General features: G+C 30.9%; 2 protein-coding genes across 6 annotated transcripts in view; one reads left to right on the forward strand and one right to left on the reverse strand.

The window, feature by feature from the left end:
* The window catches only part of LOC131662893 (calmodulin-A-like), a 102,429-nt gene extending 84,395 nt beyond the window's left edge, over positions 1-18,034 (forward strand). For all 4 annotated transcript variants that reach the window (XM_058932868.1, XM_058932870.1, XM_058932867.1 and 1 more), the window contains 5 exons: positions 3,563-3,596; positions 5,308-5,409; positions 6,755-6,890; positions 7,032-7,180; positions 9,371-18,034. In XM_058932868.1, coding sequence (XP_058788851.1) covers positions 3,563-3,596; positions 5,308-5,409; positions 6,755-6,890; positions 7,032-7,180; positions 9,371-9,402 — 453 coding nt within the window. In that variant the 3' untranslated portion in view covers positions 9,403-18,034. The remainder of the gene's footprint in view (positions 1-3,562; positions 3,597-5,307; positions 5,410-6,754; positions 6,891-7,031; positions 7,181-9,370) is intronic.
* A 152-nt stretch (positions 18,035-18,186) lies between these two features.
* LOC131675782 (endoplasmic reticulum resident protein 44) lies at positions 18,187-22,635 on the reverse strand. 2 transcript variants are annotated; one of them, XM_058954924.1, is made up of 7 exons: positions 22,421-22,635; positions 21,898-21,970; positions 21,593-21,748; positions 20,712-21,012; positions 20,510-20,557; positions 19,947-20,242; positions 18,187-19,862 (listed from the first exon to the last, which is right to left on the reverse strand). In XM_058954924.1, exons 1-7 carry the CDS (start codon positions 22,475-22,477, stop codon positions 19,534-19,536), a joined length of 1,260 nt encoding a protein of 419 aa, XP_058810907.1. In that variant the 5' UTR covers positions 22,478-22,635; the 3' UTR covers positions 18,187-19,533. The 2 variants fall into 2 exon arrangements, with proteins under 2 accessions (XP_058810907.1, XP_058810908.1); XM_058954925.1 differs by lacking the exon at positions 20,510-20,557 and having other exon boundaries at positions 22,421-22,631.
* Between the last annotated feature and the right edge of the window lie 256 nt (positions 22,636-22,891).

A 22,891-nucleotide genomic window follows, 5' to 3' on the forward strand; every position in this document is an offset into this window, starting at 1 on the left:
AAACAAGTGTTATTCAGCAGAAAATATTTCTATTTTCAAGATATTCATACCTTTTTTTGTACCGTTATCCATTCTATTATCAGTTACTTTTAAATTATATTTTTATAAATACAAATAATATATAGGCAATTTTAAAGGCAAAACTATCATGACAATATTTAGAGTTTCGGACTTTCTAACAATTCAAGCGAGTATTTACCGTCATAGCCCTTCCCGTATAATGAAAATTTAGTAGTAAAAGTAAAGAAAAAAAAAATAAAGAAAAATAGTACGTGACCTAGTTTAACAACTTTGTCTCTTCGACGGTGCTGCGACGCTTCGAAATTTAGAGGCAGAAGATGGATGCCGGGAATATTTATACGGCTCTACTTTAATGACTAGTGAGTGAGTTGTGCATATGAGATGCATACACTTCAGCTCTTAATTGGTTGAGCATGTAATTATAATGTGAACGTAAATGAGATAGATAATCACTCGCGGGCGCGTGGAAATGGTGTTCCTATGTCCTTTGATCATAAAGTTTTTACCAGAATGCGTAATTGAAGGGATAAATTTTGAAGTAGGATAAAGTTTGAGAAAAAAAACATTAAAAGGGGTGATATTGAAGTTTGTTATCAATCTTATTGCGGATAATGCAAAATGAAGACGAAGTGTACGGGAAAGTTATACAAAAAGTATCGTTATGCATAAAAGTTTATTCCTCAAGCTTTCAGTAAAGTTTTATATACCTATTTCAATATCGTTACTCTCTTTTTCAATGGATTTATGATGGGTTCAATACAATATCCTTATATACGCTATATGTATATTTACAACAAAAATTAGAGTACTAAACAGAGTTCCGGAAAAGATAGATGGGCTTTCTAAAGTTCTTGCTAGAAGAAAAAACTTCAAAAGTAAATAACTCTTCTGCAAATACAGAAAACTGTCGTAGCATTACGACTACGTAAAAGTCAAGCAAGAATAGAAACGAATAATTATTTGTTTAGACTAGAAGACAACGACGTATCTGTGAGCTCAATTGGTCTGAATATTGTCATGCCAACAGTGCTTTAGTCTGCGGCTGTGATAATTAATTATCGAATTCGCGAATGAAAAAATGTTTCTCATATGATCATTATAACAATTATTAAACGATCGAGAAAAGTCGCCCAAATTCATCTGGCTGCAAGTTCGAGTAAACGTTTCGATGCTACAGGCTTTGTTCGTCACTTGGCACCTACTGCCTTTTGAATATTTTTAAACTTACTATACATGCATCGTTGACATTGTATAAATAACCTTTTAATTCTCGATAGCACTATTGAGCCAAGGTGGTTGTTTTTTTTTCGCTTACGTTACGATATTTTGTAAAGTGAGGTGAATAACGAAGTATTATTATTTCCAATCTCTAAATTTATTTCAATTACATAAAATAGAATAAAATTTCAATACATCGTATGAATCTGTAGTGTATTACGTACATTATTAAGACAGTATCGATGAGAAAAATAGTAATTTCAACTAGTATAAACAAGTAAAGCTAGTCAGACATGATTTCAATGTATATAATAGGCTTTCAAATAAATTATTTACCCTTTAATTTCTGAAAAACATCAATTGTACACTATTTTTTTTGTTCAAAATAATATATTATGCATTCAGTATTCAAAATATTAACTTCTTGTGTTTTCTTTCTCATGATTGGAATAGTAAGAACGAATACCAGCTCCTGTCTCTAGTTATATTCTCACTCTCTCTCTCTCTTTCTCTTTCTCTGACACAATAAATACAATATGCAGCATTGCGCTGAATAATTTCATAATGCCACCAAGCAGAAATTTCCAACCAAACTCAATATAATATACTATAAGAGAAAGATACGTATATATACAGCCGAGTAGCTCTCTAATTTCTCCGTAACAATCTAGCGTAGTTTTAACGGGATGCAAAAGAGAGCGAGATAGAGAATATTCTCATGACGAATTGCTTGATATTCTGCCAGTGCTCATTGCAAGCGAGATAACGTTGCAAACTTAATGAGAAGTTGTTGTCGACTTTTTGAATCTTGAGACTGATAATTTACATTTTTTGCTCCGGATAATCTCCTGAAATAATGTACGATAAACCAGGCTAATTCTCGGAAAAAATGATAAATTTTCAATGATGATGCGGGTTTTTAATCTTTCATTAGCAGTTTTTTTTCTCTTTTATTTAATTTCAACGATCATGTTAAATAAATATTTTCTTCAATAATATCATTGTTGAAAAAGCACTGCGGCCTGTATGCCCTATTTTTGTTATCATATTTAAACATTAATTTCTTTTTCAACTGTCCATTCTGAAAATAAATTAAAAAATAAATAAGAAAAAAAAACAGCAGAAAAGAACAAAAGAAGGGAAGGAAACTAATTTCAAGTGTTCTTAATATTTTTCTGGAATAAAAAGCAGCTTTCGACCTTGTACCGGCCGGTTTTTATTGTCAATCCGGGAGCGCACATTTGCGTTCAACGACCCAATTAAGCTGAGCGCCGCTGAGCGCCTCTGGTAGGTGTATTATTAATAATACGGGAAGTGACCTCCCACCACCTATCTCTTTCCCTCTCTCGACTTCATTCCTTATACTTACACAGACATACAAAGCATCTCTCTCACAAACGCACTCGAGAACCGAGAGATTTACATTCCTTACATTCGGCGAACACGAGCTTGCAAGCGCAGATACACAACTTCGGGTAAATGTTTATTTTGTACGACATGAGTTTGTCCTGGCTTTTATTATTATAATAATTTGAAAAGTTCCTTACAAGTAACAAGTGTGCCTAGCAGTAGATTCATTAATAAACCGACGTGGTAGTAGCTTAGAGCGTTTGTTCGGGGAAAACGAGTATCCGTCGACAGATGTGTTAATACGCGCACTCTTTCGAGGGCCAATCGCCGGACACAAGCTTAGCGGGACGCTTTGATCGCACCCTGGTATAGCCAGAAGCACGCAACATGGCAGATCCTAAGAGGTACAAGCATGAGTATCAGAAGCTCCGTAAACTTACCAACGAAATCGACTGCCAGATTCGCCGGCTCTCCGTGAGTGTTGTTGTAGTGACTTATACGTGGGCCTTCTTAACGCAGCGTATAGTGTGTCTGCTTTCAGAACGCTATTTGTTATTGTGCGTTTATTATTAGTGACGTTGTGTGGCGACGCACGATGCCTGATGCGAATCAGTGGCTCGAGCTTTTTTGGGAATATCTTGTACTGACTCAAGAGGTTTCTTCTAACTTTGCGCGGTCCTTTCTTTATTGCGATTCTAACTAACGAAACAAAATCTAAAGTAACTTAGATATTTATGCGTTATTACGTTTAATTATCTACTTTTTTTCAAAAATATCACATAAAAGCTGAACCATTTCCGGATTGCAGTCAATTTTTTATCTCTGAAATCTGCATCTATAAATTTCTAATCGATACCGAATAAGCGACTAAATATCGGCTGACAGTTCAATTTCAATAAAAGTCATATAAAATTGTTCATATTTTCATATACGTATACGTTAATTTACATAATTTTCTCTTTAACTGTTACAGTCGGAATATGGACTCACAGAGGACCAAGTTGCGGGTGAGTTTTTTCCTCCATCCAACTCTCTATGAAACATCGCTATAACATTGACATTTAAAATGTATGTGCCATTGTCGCTCCAAGCAATTCCAATGAGACCTTGGAACCAATTGTAGTTGTCGATAGACGAAAAAAAGAAGAAAAAAACGATATCGCGCACTTTTCTCAAAGTTGTGTGCAGCCGAAACATTTGGCTATGCATCAAGAATGAAATTACTTTTTGACTCTCATGAGTGTGCGAGTTCGTTGAATATGTGCCATTTTATTAAATTTTCAAAAACAACGAACATTCTTGAATGAAAAGCTTTAACGATGCTCTTTATATATATAGCGTAGAATGTATACATATAGTAGCACAACGTGTCGGCGCGAACGATATTCCGCTCTCTCCCTCACGCTCTTGGTCTTTTTTTAGCGGCGATCGGCTTCTACTGTGGCGCTCAACTGTCGGCACGCTCGAGCTATTGACTTAATAGATTCTTTCATCTATGCATTTTCTTGAATGATCAGTTGTCTACACGTGCTCTTTACAATTAAGCTATAATTTGTTAATGAACGATACTTGTCAAAGTTACAAAGTTAAAAATTAAATTGGGCGAAATTAATGCCACAAAATTTATAATGTACATAATGACGACCTAAAGCTTTCAAATCACTTCAAGCCATACCTTGCAAGCATCTTTGAAATCAAATCTCTCTCTAGGCGCCTCTGTAGCGATCGCGTGTACTGAAAGAGAAAGAGAGAGAGAGAGAGAGAGAGAGAGAGACCGAGAGCGCTTGAGATTTAATTTGCGCTCCGTTGCTCAAGTATCCTGTAACGACGAGGGCTTCAGATAAGGTGCTTTAAAGACGTTGCCGATGAATTTTGTAAGTTTGGAGAAAAGGTGAATAAATAAAAAGATTATGCGAGCACGATATGCCGCTGTTTCTTATTAATTCTGGAATTTTATTATTTGTTGGAAGTTCTATCTATTTATATTAAATCGTATTTAGAGTTGGCTATTCCATAATTGTTTCTAGATATAGCCGACTATAATAAATTACTTCAAGCCAAATCTACTTTTATTTTTCAACAAAATTTATAGTTAGTTAGTCATTTACTTTTCTGTTAATTATTTTCAAAACCAAAGATTTATAACTCGTAGAAGATCAGCTACAATAATGATCATTTCGGAAAGGCTTTGTCATTTACGCTATAAATAATGAAACGTATAATTTTGAAAAACCATGTAACTCTTAAAAGCTCTAAATTAGACACGTCTCTAGTAATTTTAAATAAATCGTCATTACAAAATAAATCAACTGTATCTATCTTTAAAAGAAAGAAAAAGAAATTTCTCGCATATTCAATAATATAATACAATAAAAAAATATATTTTACTAGTTCACTAGAGCAGTGAAAAATAGCAAAGTGTGTTCACAAAATCATGAGTAGAACCCGTTATAAGAAAAGGCTTAAGTGCCGAATGCAGAATTTATAAGAGCTCATTCGGGAATTCGCTTGTCTGGCGATTTGCCCGTGAGATTCTCTGGAATTAAGGGAGCTTTTGCGCGTGTATGCGTTGCGTCACTTGTCGTAACTTGAGTTACCACTATATTCCTTGTAAAACGCAGCGCCTGCTATCTCAGTCGAAAATTGTATTTTGCAAAATAAGTAAATAAATAAAAAAATGTTACTTAACTTATTCTTCTTTTTATATTTTCTGTACAGAATTCAAAGAGGCTTTTATGCTGTTTGACAAGGACGAGGATGGTACTATCACGATGGCCGAATTGGGAGTCGTCATGCGCTCCCTTGGACAAAGACCGTCCGGTAAGTGAAAAACCTGGCCACGGGAAAATAGTTTTTAATTTTTTTCAAAAAGTTGTTATTACATTGCAAGTCGACTTCTTTGTTTTCTTTCAAAAGTTATAAGAATAAGTTTGCAAATCGCAAGCTTATTGTTACTAAAAATCTATCTAAATTCGAAAAGAATGTTGGAAATGGTCTCATTGTGGTCAATAATACTTCAATGCCTGAAAGTTCTCCACTAATTAACCGAAATGTTGATTCTGTCTAGCGCTTCTCCTTCTCGTATACCTATGCGCGCGGAGACCACTGAAGCATAAAACTCTCTTCAGGGAAAAGTAGGATAGGTCATGGCATGCACTCGCTCACCACTGGTATATATACGTCAAGTTGTGAGAGAGAGGAGGAAGAAAGCACTAGGGAGAGTCCATAAAGTATCTCGTGGCATTTCTGGTTTTCTTCAAACGCGACTTTTCTCTCTTACTTCGTCTTGTGCCAATTCCTGCATACTTTTGCGTGTGTCTTTTTAGTCGAAATTGTATACAGTTCTAATCTTAATGATTTTCATATCCATCATTTACCTATACATTTCTATTATACCCTTAAAAAATATATTTATTATATATATATATCGTAAGTACAAATAGTTGAACGTCGTTCAAGATTTGCAAAATTAAAATTATTCTTCCTTTTTTTGTAATAAAATCATCTTTGCCAATCTGATGTAAGCCGGTAAAAATCCAAGACTCATAATATATCTTCTATATTTAATTTGAAAATGATTTTTGTGTTGAAAGAAAAATTTCTACTTATAGTGAGATTTTTTAATGCATTTTTTACCGAAACGATCCATTTTACTTTAATTTATTGAACGAATTGAATCAAACGCTAATAAAAGAGTGTAGCTCGCTACAACAAATATGAATCTTCGAATAAAATGACTTTGCATCATAGAATTATTATTGTCTTTGAGCATGATGAAGAACCCACAATCAACATTAATTAACGATACAATTTTCTGACTTCATCAAAATTAGGTTCCACCAAATAGAGAAAACTCATTTACATTATGATGCAAGACCAAATGAAATGACGTATACATCAATGAACTTATACTGTCATTACATTTTACATTTCGCTTGGAGAACAGCTATATTTTGCTCTCGAAATCATGCTGTAACTTCAGTTTATTGGTAAAACAGCAAGTGCACAAATTTTAAACAAATTTTTCTTCTAAAATATTTTACTCTGACTGTGGACAAAGAATAAAGAAACAGTAGTATTTAATTTTAGAAAAAGAAAAAAGCTTTAAAATTACTTTCAATAGAAGCCAGCGATAAGGAAATATTAATCGATGTGCCATTTTCAGAGAATGAATTACGAGATATGGTGAACGAAGTAGATCAAGATGGTAATGGCACAATCGAATTCAACGAGTTCCTACAAATGATGTCGAAAAAAATGAAAGGAGCTGACTGCGAGGACGAATTGCGTGAAGCTTTCAGGTTTGCAATGTTGATTAAAGTTATTTTGCCTTAATCATTTCGAATATCATTTTGCGTGTTTAAACTAGTATAAAGCAAATTTCTCACGATCAGTTTTCAGCTATTGTTTAAAACAAAAGCTATTCGCATTTGTGATTTCAGAGTTTTTGATAAAAACAACGATGGCTTAATATCGTCTGTCGAATTGCGACACGTAATGACGAATCTTGGCGAAAAGTTATCCGAAGAAGAAGTGGATGACATGATCAAGGAAGCAGACTTGGATGGCGATGGAATGGTTAATTACGAAGGTAACTAAATTAATTTTCTTTAAGGGAAAAAAACTACATAATTATCAAATTTCCAATTTGAAATCATGATTTTACTGATATTATAAAATTGGGGTTTAGCCCTAAAAGAAAGACTTTGCAAGACAGAGAAAGAGAGAGAGGGGGAGGGGGGAGAGTGAACGTATAACGACAGGCTACGCTCGATCGAACTACTTGGCCAAGATAATTAGAACCTTCAAGCGCGAAAAGGGGTTTCAAAATTGTGGACCAAGAGAAAGAGAAAATTCATGTGCGGACCAGATTAATTACTCGATTTAGGCACGCATAACTTAATGAACAGCTTTAGCTAAGCTAATTAACCTATAATAATTTTTTATCGAAGACTTCAATCGTTTTTCGATTTTCAATTGTGATTCTTCACGAATTAGAAGGAAAATATTATTCTTTGCTCGACCAACACAGAGATCCATCGGAGTTCGTTTTATAGGTTGCGGGGGTTTATTATTTCTGAATCTTTGCAGCTTCTCTAAGACTTGAGGATGTACTCGAGTGCATTTTCTTTCAAGTGAATTTCTGTAATGTTTCACAACAAAGCACAATGATGAATTTTTATGTGAAATAAAGTGAACAAAATTGAAACATAATTTTCAAGACAAATTCAAATCAAATGTAAGAAAAAGTATTTTAACCAAATCCAGAATAACTACAATTTTTGGAATATTCTTATCAACATTTTTATGTATAATATTAGTCAATATTTTTAATGCATCTTTAGTTCCTATTTTTTATAAAGTCGTATTGATTAGATAATATCATATTGCTATGCATATATTCTATTACATATAAGTTTTACAAATATGTTTCTATATATTAGAAATAAGTGAAACGAATATATAATATACTACTTTATTTTTTTTACCATTATGAATCGGAATAATTTCTACTTATGTTTAATCACCTGACCAAACAGATAAATTAATACATTGATTTACAAAATTTCGAAATTATACTATATAGTGTATTAAGCTCCTTCAAGAAAATTGCAACTTTAATCGTGTTAAAGTTTTTTTTTTCATTTGATCAAGCGGATGAAATCTTGTTCTCGTGGCAAACGTGTGTGAATTTACAAGTATGTATGACCGAAATTTTGGAGGTCACAGAACATTTATAGCTCTATAAATGCTCATGGAATTGCTGCTTTGTCGTTGCCTGTATAAACTTTAGCGAAGCTAATAGTATTATTTATCGTCTAGGATTACCATTATAATGTGCTTCAGCTTGTCTACTCGACTTGAGTTTAGCTATTTTTGACATTGTGATTACTGAAACGTGAGAAGGATCTTAATACTAAGGTTTTTTTAAGCTTTTTTCAAGCTTTCAAATGTTTGATAACGACGTCGTCTTATATCTAATCTACGAAAAGATTGTCTTAATAAGAATAAGTAATAAGTGAATAAGTGAATCAGTAATATTTTATCTACTCGAATTTCAAATTAGTTAAACAAATCATGACGTAAAATTGAATAATCAAAATCACACACTATAGTTCAAAGTTAATAAAACTATCAATATACCGAATTAATGAAGTATTCGGGTATATATAGCCAAAGTTATTTTCATATCACATATAAAACGCGAACAAATGGCCAAACATTAATTCACGTTTGGTAGCCGGTAGAATTCGCGTGCACGCGAGGGGCATCGGACATAGTTTGAATAAGTTTGTAAAACTATCCTTAAGCGCAATGGCAGGGACGCGAGCGCTAGCGTTGGCAGTATAAATTGCATTCGAGAAAAATGCAGGCAAGCAGCGAAGCTATTTAAAAGTTAGGAAAGAGAAAATGGTTTTAAAATTCAATAAATCATAAGGATCGATCCTGAGCTCTTTCCATTTGCCGCACCTATAGCCTCGACGTACGCGCGCGTTTACTCTCTCGGTCCTTTTCGGACAAACTTTGGCCTTTCGCAATATTGACCCCATTGAAAGAGCTGCGGAGCTTCCATGTGGCCCGCGCTAAATGCTTCTCTCTCTCACTCAATCGCAAAGCTTTCGGCCAATAATCGTAAAAGTAGGTCGAATCGCTTTTAAAAATAAGCTCGTCAAGTTGGCTTCTGCACGGTAGGCAGACTTCTAGAAGAACGACTATTAATCTATGAATTCCTTACTATTGTCTTGCTTTACTATCTTTTTTTTGAAACTTACTGTTTCAGAATTCGTGACAATCCTGACGTCGAAGAATTAGTCGGCGAACGACGACGAGGACGGCGACGCGGGATAGATAAACGCAAAGCAAGAAAAAACGGCACTATTGTATAGATCGGAGCCGAGAACGAAGTTGACGCAACATTGAAGACGGATATAGTCAAGTTCCTCTCTTTAGGTTCATAAACCAATATACACAAGAAAAAAAAGTAATAGCCATTTTTTCATAATCATATTATGCAGAGATACGAGAAAGTATAAATATATAGCGATTATTAACTATGGGATATATACACATGCGTGCAGACAACATGAAACATGCTAGAAAATTCGAATATTCATTGCGAAAATGAAGAGGAACGAAAATAGTATTTTTTTAGGGCAAGATACTTGTATTACCGTTACAATTTTTAATATTTTCCATATGATTATTTTATAATTTTACATTTTAAAGTAATTTTACGATTTGTTATATAGCGTGCGACTGCGAGCAAAGCATATATTAATATTGTGAACGTTTTTGTGTAGCTTGATTACATGCATATAAATATTTAATATAATTATACTTATTATTGAATTACCTATTTTTATATAATAAATGATACAAACTACACTTATATTGATTATGTATATACTGATATTTTCATTACTATGATATTTCGAATATTACACAGAAACGTACTTTTTCTTGTATCTTATATACTGTTCTTTTATTAAATAAACTTGCTTACTAAACCACAAATACGACAGCTAGTTTTCTCCAAAATGAATAAAAAGAAAATAACCTATATAAGAATGACTACGTAAATTCTGCGACCCAAGATGTGCTTTAGACTTGGAATTATATAAAATGACGTCGAAAAAACAGCCGCTCCTAAAACAATCAACAGAGCTTTGTTTAGCAACTTTACAATTAAAAAAAGTAAAATACAACTGTAGACGAGCATAAGTTTGAAAAAAACTTATACTCTTCAGATATCTTACTGCATCAAACTATGACTCTCATGCCGTTAACTATGATATTATTTACGAATTCATACAGATAAAAACTCACAAAATGTTTCATAAGTCGCAAAGATAATAATGATTTACAAATGTTTCATTCATTTAAAGGAAATGAAATAAGAAAATTCCATCCAGAAACAGCGTTAATTGCGCATACCAATCAAGGTTATTCGATACTTGACATTATAGATCTTTTTATCTTTGTCTCCTTTGAGCAATCTAGTCGGTACATTTAGGATATTTCACACTTCAGGCACAGGCGCATGTATAAGTCTATTATAACTAAGGTAAAACGAACGTTGGGTTCTTGGTAACAAAAAAATTACTCCAACGTCGTAAAGTCTAATCAAAAAAACTATGACCTCAAAAAACACCCAGTCTCTATCTACTCAAAGTTTTTCTATATAAAACATGACCTTCCGTCATATATTTCACGTTCTTACAAAACTAACATGATAAGCAAACATGAGCAAGCAAGTGTTACGATTCAAAGTGGTGCTAAATCAGTAGGTTCCTCATCCGCAAATTTGTACTGCACACCCGAGCAGAGTACAAATGATTCCAGTAGTTAAACAAAGTATGTATATCGCTTCTATCGACGACGTAATGTTCACGCCGTTAGAACAATATATAAACTTGTATATTTTTTTTCTATTGAATGAAGTGAAAAGATAAATTTAATGCAGCCGTTTTATTGCCGTTGCACGTTGTTGACGCGCGAGTCTGGAAAAACGAAAACGCAAAAAGAGAAACAACGGCCGGCTTCTCGCGGCACGGTTCTTATTCCTGTACGCACTTGGCTAAATATTGTAACGACGTATGTATTATAATGAATATATGCACCCGCTGTTATATGTGAATGTGCTACGCGTTAATATGCGTGAATCGAAGGAGGTCTATTGAAGAAAAATATCAAAGTACGGTGCTTATTCGATCGGATATTAATGTTAGAATTAGAATAAGAAATATCGTTAGATATATGCATTAAGCATGCATGATTTATACGTAGCAAGTGGAAAATGATTTAAAATTGTCTGAAATTCCAAATTTGATAAAATAAGCTCTTTGATGAAAAAATTGACAACAGTGCAATATTGAACATTATCCGACAATAAATCATTTTCTACGCGCACATATAAATTAGCAAGAATCCTCTCTCGATTTGAGATTTAGAAAACAGCTACACAAAAGAAATATTCGGTTTAGTGCAAAGTTTATGATATATATGTGTTGTAAATGTGTTCTCAACGTAACAACAAAAAGGACAAAACACAGATAAACCGCAACTCTTGTAAAGTCCATAATAGCAAATTAATACATATGGATGTTTATAGATATAGCTAAGTGACATCACTTTGCGGTATATCATTGATTGTAAAATAGCTTAAATGTACAACTATATCCAAGCAACGGATACGAAATACAGGGAAAAGCTTTAGCTCGACGAACTAGACCGAGGATCGATATTTCATCAAAAGAGTTATAATAATTTTAAAATCAGGCCTCGCTACAGTAGAATAAAATATGTAGTGCAAGTAGAAGTGACGTATGTATATCGATCCCATTGAAAAAAAAGAACATCATTAGAATCGATTCAACAAGGCCAGTACTGTTGTTGTTCATTCGTTATAACAGAAAAGAAAAGAGATTTAATAATAGCTAGACAATAATGCGTTGTGTTTACCTTCATTCAATCGCCACTATACAGACAATGTACAAAATTATGTGGAATGCAAACGATTCATAAATGATTATATATTTACGTATGTTATATATTGGGAAATTCTATATATTCACAAAGACATTGTATTCATCCACTAAAGTAACCGGTTTTCATGCATTACAATTTTTTTTAAACAAAGGAATGCTTTAAAAATTATTTCTAATCCATATTGAAAAATCATTCTAAATGATGTTTATACTTTTTGAAGTATTGTCGAAAAAGAGAATGAACTATTTGATGATTTAATGATATGTCTCAAGTATAAATATCATTGCTAGTACAAATACATTTAGTATAATTTTTGCTCAATAATTAGTTTACAACATTAAAACCAAAAGTAAAACCTCACAAAGAGGAAGATTAATAATTATATCAAAAATATATAAAAATATGTTAATCAACAAGATTAATCCACCCATATGCAAAGGCAAGATTTTTAATTACTAAACCACAACACGTCACAAATAGAAATGTAAAACGTCCTAAAGACAATACAAACTATTTGAACAGAGATTTATGATTGAAAAAATAAGATTATAGTGATCTATTGAAGGAAATTATTGACTTCTGAGGCCTAAGATTACAAGTGTTAATATCGGGAGTCCGTCAACAAAATATGAAAAATACATAATAAATCAAGCAAACATCGCGTCCGATACGATGAAATATGTCTACAGAAGTTACATTTATAACATTACAAACGAAAAAATGCATTATTTGAAGCACTCGTGCCGCGATTAACCTGAGTGACAGCAAGCAAAGTGTTTAATAAGAAAAATGTGAAAAACAAATCCGCGTCAAAACGATCAGTGACAACAAAGCTTATGACAAAGTATTAAAAAATATACTTTTTCATTGTGTTTTTATAGCTTTCGAATTTCCTATATCCATAAATTGGTTATTATGTAAATATCCATCCTCTTCTTCATTTAATTATTGATCATTTTCACTAGTAGACGGTATTATAATTTATTCCAAAGCAATTTACTATTACGTTAAACGTAAATAAAGTTTAATTATTATAATATAATTTCAATAAAACAATAAATTTTATTTTATCGTATAATAATAAAAAAATCACGAGAAATGTCCGAAAAACCATTATTTTATTGTAAATATGTAACGAATAACGATTTGCAATATTAATTAATCTTTTGATTTAGTTTAACATGAAAATTGTTATATTTAAAAATATTTAATAAAAAAAATAATTTCAAATATTTTATGTAAAATAATTTATGTAAAATTGTTAATATTTTCTTTAGGCACAATAATGAACATTTTATTAGTCATGTTTTGTGATAAAATTTTTATGAATATTTTCTTCTGGAAAGCTCCGAATATGCCTTAAATGAATCTTAAATTCACACGACAATTTGGTTCTAACATTTAGTAATTCAACTATAAAATTATACTTCTATTTTACGTACTTGTGATTTGAGTCTTCCTGCAAACACCTGCTTAAAAAAGTTTTTTAAACAAATACATTATTACAAAAAACTGTTAATTAACCTTATTTTTATAACGACCTTCATATCATAAAGTTCGTTTTATAAAGTTAAACGGTGATAAAGTACAATAGAAGTATTTAAAAAATATGTTTAAAAAACTTTTTCCAGGGCACTACGTACAACCTTTTACGCGATATGGAAATGTAGTGCATAGCTAAGATGCAATGTCATACAATGCACAGATGCTAATAAACTATATAACATGCTTTTTTATCCTAAACTTGACTTATCAAATAATCGTGACTTTTTAAATGCGAGCTTTCAAATCCTTACAATTGAAAAGGAATGAAAATTACTACTCGAATTAGTAATGAGCTAATCTTTCAGATATGAAACCGTGTATTCAGAGTTTTTGTGTTGTAACTCAGTTGAAAAAGTAAATTAAAATGCATATTAAATTCGCAAAAAAAATTTAATATACTAGTTTTATTGTTCTTTGAAATTTCATTTCTCATCGAAATTCGTGAGAAAATTTTGGTATGAATTATTAAAGTTGGATACTCTGAATATTGATACTACGGATAGATTCAATGTTCCATTCCTTTTCATATTTATAAATAATCACAATTTACGCACACCGCACTTTGGAAAAATGAATTCGGGTAAAACTCGTTAGTCTGTTTTATAATATTTCACAGTGAGCGATGTTTTACAACAATTTTGGATACAAAAGGAACGAAACGATCTGTTGAATATACAGAATGCACTTATTTATATGCTATATTAAAGTTATATTCCAAGAGAAAAAGAAGTAATTAATAAGAAGTGGTAATAAAGAAGTTTACGGAAAGGAATTTCAAAAAGTTAGGGGAAATAAGTTGTTCCGATCTTCAAACTCTTCGTTACGGTCAAACGAAAGAACATCATATACTAATATGCACCTCGAGTACTTCAGAAATTCGATAGAAGTATAATACATATAATAAGTAAAATATAAAATTACATTTAATGTATAAATTTAGATATGAGATATAAAATATGCATAACGCAAAAGTAATCAAATAATAAAGATAGGAAAATGATGTACAAGATATGCAACAAGATAAAGCTATGAGAAAAAAGAAACTAATTAGATCGAAATAATTCTTTGAAGCGGTCATAAACAAAAATGTAATAATCATAAAACATCTGACTTTTAAGAAAGCACAGTCGACAAAACTTTCTGAAGTAACGATGATCTATACTAACACTTTAAGTCGATAACATACAATCGCATTAACAACTCAATATTTACTTCGAGAAAATATACTTACAAAAGCAGTGCATTACATAAAATATCTTCATTATGATATTAATTTTCTTTAATATGATTACCGACGAAAAAAATTAATATTAGAACACTAAATATAACATAAAGCATTGATAAAAATGGCTAAAACGCATAGCTTTTTCTCAATTTTGCGTATACAGCATTCCTTTAATAACAAAATAACGTTTAAACAAAAAAAAACGGTTAAAGAGCGATCCGACTTTTCGGCTCTGCCCTTAGCTTTAGCATAATGTACTAGTTAATCATTTAATAGAAATAATAACAAATATATAAAGCATAGTATACGTAGAAAATGGAAACTGCGCGAATAAATTGAGACTGTCAACAGTATAATTGGATATAAATGGACAAAAAAAATATACGCATATGTTATAGAAAAATGATTAATGTTATACAAAGAATATAATAACAGAATCGCGAATGGCTTAATTGTTATAGATGTTAATCGTTCGACGTAACTAATGACATAAAAAAACAAACGTAAACGAAAAAAAATCATTGAACAGAGTATATTAATCGAAGAAGCTTGCGGGAACCTGCTATAACTCGCGTTTACTTAACTTTATACTTTATTCGTTTTTTCGTTTTAAATAATTCATTCTAACTTTACAAGTACACCTGAAAAGTGTACAAGCAACTAAAATATAAAAAAGTTACGTTCGATAACAAGCCAGCGATACATTGGGGCGCTATACAAACTATGTACGCAAGAGAAAAACTAATTGAATTTCACATGTGCACATATAACATGGAAATAATAATCAAGCACAAAGAAAAGCTATAAATATACTATTGGTTTCAAAGAAAGCTTAAGAAGGGAAGAAACGATTAAGGTACTTTATTACATTATGACGCATGAGGAAAAAAGAAAAAATGCGAAATCATAATTTAAATTAAAGCTGAGATTTAGCTTCTAAAAAAGAAACATATATACTTGAATGTAGCATCCAGCATCAATCAGCAAATAACCATTTTAGAGCGTAAATTACACAAGGATAATAATGACGATACAAAAGCGCGATTTACGAGTAATTAAAAATGCAGATTTTCGAGGCTCTTCGATAGATAAATCGTCCGTAATTACGTACACGATATATCTAAGCAAAGGAATTTAGACAAATGTATACTTTGTAAATTTGTGCCAAATTTTTTCTCTGCAATGTTTTGTTTCACGACATATCGACAAAAATATCATTATTGTAAGGAAAATATATAAAATAATTTATGCATTTACAAGAAAATATAATCGTTTTAATTATTTTGCAATAAAAACTGTCTATCTTCTCTGTTGACAAATTCACAAAAACTATATTTTTATATTATGATATTGTACAAAATTATAAAATTACGATACTGTAAAAATATAATTTTTAATATTTGAAAGAAAATTTGGTATAACTTTCAAAGTGTATCTTTTCTAGAGTGAATAAATATGAAGTGTGTATTTCTTAAACATGAATATTGAACTGAAAACATATAAAAGTATCGTAATGTTCCACTATTGGCAGACAAGAAATATGTATAAGGCAATTGTTAAATGAAAACAATGTCTTTTATTATATTACTTTTGAAAAGTAATTTGTGTAACGCCACCCGAAAAAGGCTTATATTGAAAAAAATAAAGCGAGCTCGATCTTGTGATGCATCTAATAAGAATAAAAGTTTGTAAGGCCCTCGCCACATATGCGCATACGCGCGCGTACGAGGGCGTACAAACGTGTACAAATCGCTAAAAATTTTGATAGTGCCAAATAGAGAAAATTACTACTATTCCTCGCATGCCCCAAACGAACACACTTACTCCCGGAACAAACGTTTGGGGCATGCGAGGAATAGTGAATAATAGTAGTAACTTTCTGTTGTTGGCACTATCAAAATTTTTAGCGATTTGTACGCGTTTGTACGCCCTCGTACGCGCGCGTATGCGCATATGTGGCGAGGGCCTGAGAACTACGTTTGAAATGAAAAAGTGATAGATACAACCAAAGCGAAACAAAGAAAAAAATAATAAGTGAAAGAGATTTGTTCTTGCGCGAGTAAGTTCACGAAGATATGTCGTTTATATTTTTACTTGAGACAAAAATTGTTGTAATGACATCTTTTCATAATAACAGAACTAACTATTAATAAAATCGAAAAATCGTACCGTGAGTGCGGCTTTATCGACGTTATTTTTTCTAGAATAAATTATATATGTATATTTCAGAAAGAAAATAAAACAAGAAATAAAAGATATACTAAAGGTGAAAATTTGTGGTTTGTCACAAATTATGGCGAAACGTGCTGGTGTGTGGGCTTTATTTGTTATGTAAGGACGGAGTATTTATAAATTCTGAAGAAAATGTTAATTATTCGATAAATAGTTGTAATTATTTTTTTGTTAGTTCCTTTCTATAAAATGATGTATACAATTTTATTTATTCATTTCACGTGCAATAAATTTTTATTATAATTTTATTGCGAAAAAAATAGAAGAATTTCTTTACATGATTGCAGAGAATAATATTTTGAATATATAATCACTGAACTCTTTTTATAAACGTTCGTGCTTTTTGTAAGAATAATTAGAATAAGACATGTGTACTTAGTATTGCTTCATTCTTTTTTTCGTCAAACATATATTAAATAAACCAACAAACACATTGTACTATTTGCTATTAAGATAATATAAGTGAATGCATATAGTATTTTTTAAGAGGAAAAAACTAAAAGCCGCATTAGAAAGTTACCAGAATCATCACCTAGAAAAATCCAATTGCTCCATCCACGTTTCGTCGTAAAAATAATTCCAAAAAATAATGAAAATAAAGCAAACATAAAAGAAAGAGATATTACATTTGTGAAAAAAGTTGAGAATTATTGATAATACAGAGCTTTGTCAAAGTGAAAAAGAGAGCTTCTAAAGAAAAAGGCATAAGACAACGTGAAACATGTGAAAGAGTGATGAATTTGAAATTATTGAAAAGTGCGATAGAGTGAGATGTCTGTTATGCCGTATGTGTGATGTTACGTGTATGTAAATCATGTAATACTTGTAACGTGATGTCTCCTAAGATTAGAACACGGCATTATGATAATACGCAGAAACGACATGGCGTGCACATTAAAATGGAATGTAATACATGTATCGAGTTACTTCTAAATACAGCCATTTTATAATGGATGAATTATTGTTATTCTAATTTTATCACCCAACTGTGTCAACTCTTTTCCTTTTGTATATGTACCTAGATCGACCTTATTATAAACATTCATGTCATTTATTTATTGATTTAAAAAAGTCGGTTCACGGAATAATTTACCTTTACAAATCTATGTAAATCTGTTAAATTTTTATTGATTGACGTAAAAAAAGGATACAAAGACGTACATATTAAATGTTAAAGATCAATTCATGACTTAGAAAAAATTCATTAACAATAAAAGTCAATACAAGGAAGTGTCAAAACCAAAATCAGTATTCAAAATATTTAATATGCTGTACAATTTATTCCTATTACTATGAGTAACTGTAGACATGCCAATAACATAATTCGATGTTCCATTGTTCGAACAGCACATGAGTAGCAAAAATCTAGAGTATTAAAGATAATTCTCATTCTAATTTTATTATATGTATGTATAAGTATTTCTCAATCGAAAATTTCGTGAATACATGTTCAATAATACATTAAAAGTTTGATATTTCCAAGTATCTACTTGATAATTTATTGTTTCGATAAATCTGCAACTGTTATTACCTTTATAAATAATATTCTTTTTTAAACATTTTACTGGTATTTTATAAGAAAAGATTGTGATTAGAATTCACAGAATAACATTGTCTCTAAAAGAAACAAAAAATTAAATTAAGTCACATTCTTACAAAATGAAATAAATCTTTACCAAAACCTTTGATGTTAACACTAGAGAAATGTATAAAATACATTTTTAAAACACTTCTATACAAATTGAGACATGTGCATTTCGGGTTAGGCAAAATGAAAAAATATTTTTATTTCCAAAAAATTCAAAGTTTTCTTTGTTTTATAACTTATGTTTTTAGATTATTGAAAACTTTACATGGCATACGGAAGCGATGGATCTCTTCAACATTATCTTCAATTGTCTCATCAATAACATTAAAAATACACAAATATTTCTAATATTGAGCAAAATATATAAGTAATAAGTCACTTGAAAATTTTCTCGAATATTTCAAAATGCTAATTATATGAAGAATATCGTGCAAATCAAAGTTATTGTAACCATAATCTTAGTATTCATAACTCTGCTATTGACATAGATGCGTTTCACGCTCAAAAAAATCTATCTATTTTCATTTATTCATTCATACATACAAAATATATCGGTTCATACTTCCATTCCAAAAATAAAATCCCTAAATATGAAGCAACGTAGACAATAAACACTTTAGCGTTTTACAATGATTGTAATGCAACTCTGCTTAAAAACCCATTAATTTTGATAGGGCAACTGTACAATTGTTGTCACTGGTTGAGTCTTTCAAAACTGTATCCATATTACATAGTTTCATTTCACTATCTTAAACAGAGTCAATCTCTGTAAAAAAAGATGTTATTTTTATATGCACTGATTAAATGATGGTAATTCTTGTCCAGTTTGTTGTTTCATTCATAATTGTATTTAATACAACCATTTTTACAATTCATCTCGAAGTAACGTGTACCTATTTTTACTTGGTGCCAATTTTTTAAATGTTGATTCAGGTGGTGTTGTTGGCACTATTTGAGTTACATTAGAGTTAGGATCAGGCCCATAGTGAAATTCTCTATGCAATTTGCCAGAGTACAGATCTTGGAGAAAACCTTTCAGTTTACCAGGTATAAACATATCTTGAAATTTAGGGAATAAATACATATGGCTAAAACTGTCAATTGCTATCAATGGTAAGTCCGAGGCACTTTTTCCTAAATGATGAAGGGGATGAGCAAACTTGTGTCCATCAGCAGTAAGGAAATTCACATTTTCTGTAAGAACAAAATCAAGTAATAAATAAATATTAATTTCTTAAAGTTTAATAATAATTTTTTCATTTATCATTGATTAGTTACGTTTTTCATCAACCAAAGCAGTCGAACAAATATCTTTGAACTGTTTCACACTTTCCAAATCTTTTGGGTCATGGAACAATATAAGGAATGGTAATCCTTCTTCAGTAAGCTCTTCAGCATTTTCAAATGTTATTTCCCTAACAAGTGGAACACATTTTTCTTGTGCCCAAATGTTTAATTCATCATAATTTGCTAAGCTACCCTTGTATGTTTCATTGTCATCGTTTGACAATGCTCTGTCAGATCGGAATACAATGATTGGTTCACCTGGTGGATGCATAGCCTTACTGGCATCCCTAAAGTAAAAAATAATTTATCAGTTAGTATAATTCATTATTTTTATCGTTAATTATATAAATATGAATTAACTTATAAATAAAACTAAATATGAGTAAAAAATAATATTAATTTTAAATCTTGTCTTATAATAAATACGATTAAAGATAAATGCTCATTATCTAAAAATGAAATGATAATGCAGTACATAATATTATATAAAGACATAAAACAAAGTTATAGTAAAAATTGTCTATACAAACAACTGTTATTTTTTAATTACTTACAACAAATTTAAATGCTGTCCAATATCACATTTTTCTTTGGAACATATGCTTGTTAAATATAAAGTATATCAGTATGTTGGATTTGAATCTACATTATTATTAATTTATTTACTTATTTATAACGTTAAAAAATATTTATGGTTGTTATTTTTAGTTAACTCCTATAAACAATTGAGATGGTATGTAACTATACAATTCTTACCCAAATCCAACGTGGAATTGACAGTCATCTTTCAAATTTGTGGCTACTCTTCTAAACAGTTGATACTCAGGTACATCTTTCCTATCAAAATATCCTATAATCATTCTCTTTTTATCATCAAGATTATGAAGCTCTTTCAAATCTTGAAATTCTTTGATTGGATCCTCTAATTGTTTCTTTACAAACTCTACAAATGCTTCAACAGAACGTTGGCCTCTATATTCTCTTTTAGTTGGTTGGCCATTTCGTATAATTTTTAGTGTTGGATATTTTGTTATATGAAACCTAGATGCAACTTTAGCTGTAAAATGAAAATTTTATGTATAACACATGAAAATAATAAAATCAACGTAGATAACAAAATAATAGGTAAAAACATTCAAACAAAAAAATCAAGTATTCTTGATGTAAATACTTTTAAGTTCATGATTCGAAATAATAAACTCGAAGATATTCAACAAACTCTTTTATCGTCCCAGGAATGAACATAAATATTTTATAAGTCAAATAAAAAGCATTAGTTTTAAATAAACCAAAATCTGTGACTCATTTTGATAAGTGTTTTCAATAGAAAATCACCTCTATTATACCTTCTGCATTTTGGTAATCTATTGTTCACTGTTTATTTATTCTGATATTAAAATTGATAGAAGTAGTAGTTTAATTAAAATTAATAAACTTGATAACCTTGAAAAATATTTTATAGCAAAAGTATGCATATTAACGATTTATATAAAACTGATATTTCAGTAAAATTGAGCAATGGATAATTCATGCTCATTGACAAATATTTAAAATAGATTCAACTGGCTTATAATATTATTTAAACTTGTTTAAGAAAATGATTATTTTTATAATAGTAAACTTCTTTAAAAACTTACATTCTTTATCGCAGTCTACTTTTCCCATAACAACTCTTCCTACCTCTGGAAAAGCTTCTTTAATTTTATCAGCAGCTTCATCGAAAATTGGTTGTAGAATATTACTAAAACGACACCATTCAGCATAAAAATTTATAAACACCAATTCATTTGAGGCTGAAAAAAGTTATTTATTTTTACAACAAAAAATAAAGATAAGTATTTCTTGCATTAGTAATAAAAATAGCTAATAAATGTAATGAATGTACAAAAAATGGTCACACAGATATATTCTGAAGCTCTTAAGCTCAGATAAAAATACATACCTAAGGTCATTTCAATATTTTCATGTGTGAGATGTATTGCAGCTCCACTCACACATGATGACTGTAGGAATACCTGTAATAATAATCAAATATGTTGATTATTGACATTACATCAAGAACCACGATTTTCAAAAAAAAATAAAATTTATCCGATTCTAAAAAAGTGTGTTGACATTTGTGACTAAAAACATTACATAAATTAATCTTTTTTTCCGCATAAAACATAATAAAATATTAGAGCTAAAACGTTGGTACAGTTGAGGTTATGGAAAGCAGATGGTAAACAATGTTATTGCAAGATGAAAACAATCTGTCATTAAACCAAATAAAGATCGATCTATCCATAAAAAGTAACGATAATAATGTAAAATTGTAGACCGGCGCCTATTCGTCATTAACGGTGCCGCGTAAGAGATTCGTGGCACTTGTTAGATAGACAGGTGTGAAATTCAGTTTCATGTATTTTCTGTTTTAGCAGAAAGTTTAAAGTTAATAATGCTCCTCAAGACGAAAAAGAACTCACCAAAAAAACCGTGGACAAGACGTATCTTACGCCGCGGCTATCACAGTAGGTCAGCATTATTATCTTGGGCGACGTTTACGTTGAAAACCCGGTAATTGGAGTGCGATTTGGGCTGTCGTAGCTCACAACATCGAGCGAGCGAACAGGCAAACGACACGGAGTCGTCAGACCAGACCGAGGAAATTGCAAGAGTCCGGAATCGCCACGAACGCAGTCAACACTACTTAAACGACAGGTGTCATTTATGGATAGTAACATGCCAATTTCGACTTGTCAATTTTTATTTTGCTATTGCACTGCGTAATTTTTCGATGGTTGAAATACTATTGATTATACATTAATTAATTGCAAATTTATTGTATTGATCATATAAGTTTTCACAAAAAATAGTTGTGGTGCTCTTACTTCATAATCTATAGTTGAAAATGTAGGTATTTATATTTCGGTATCTGATCATATATAATATAATAT

This window comes from Phymastichus coffea, unplaced genomic scaffold (assembly GCF_024137745.1).
Source record: "Phymastichus coffea isolate CEN01 unplaced genomic scaffold, Cenicafe_Pcof_1.1 PCOF00028, whole genome shotgun sequence".
Lineage (NCBI taxonomy): Eukaryota > Metazoa > Arthropoda > Insecta > Hymenoptera > Eulophidae > Phymastichus > Phymastichus coffea.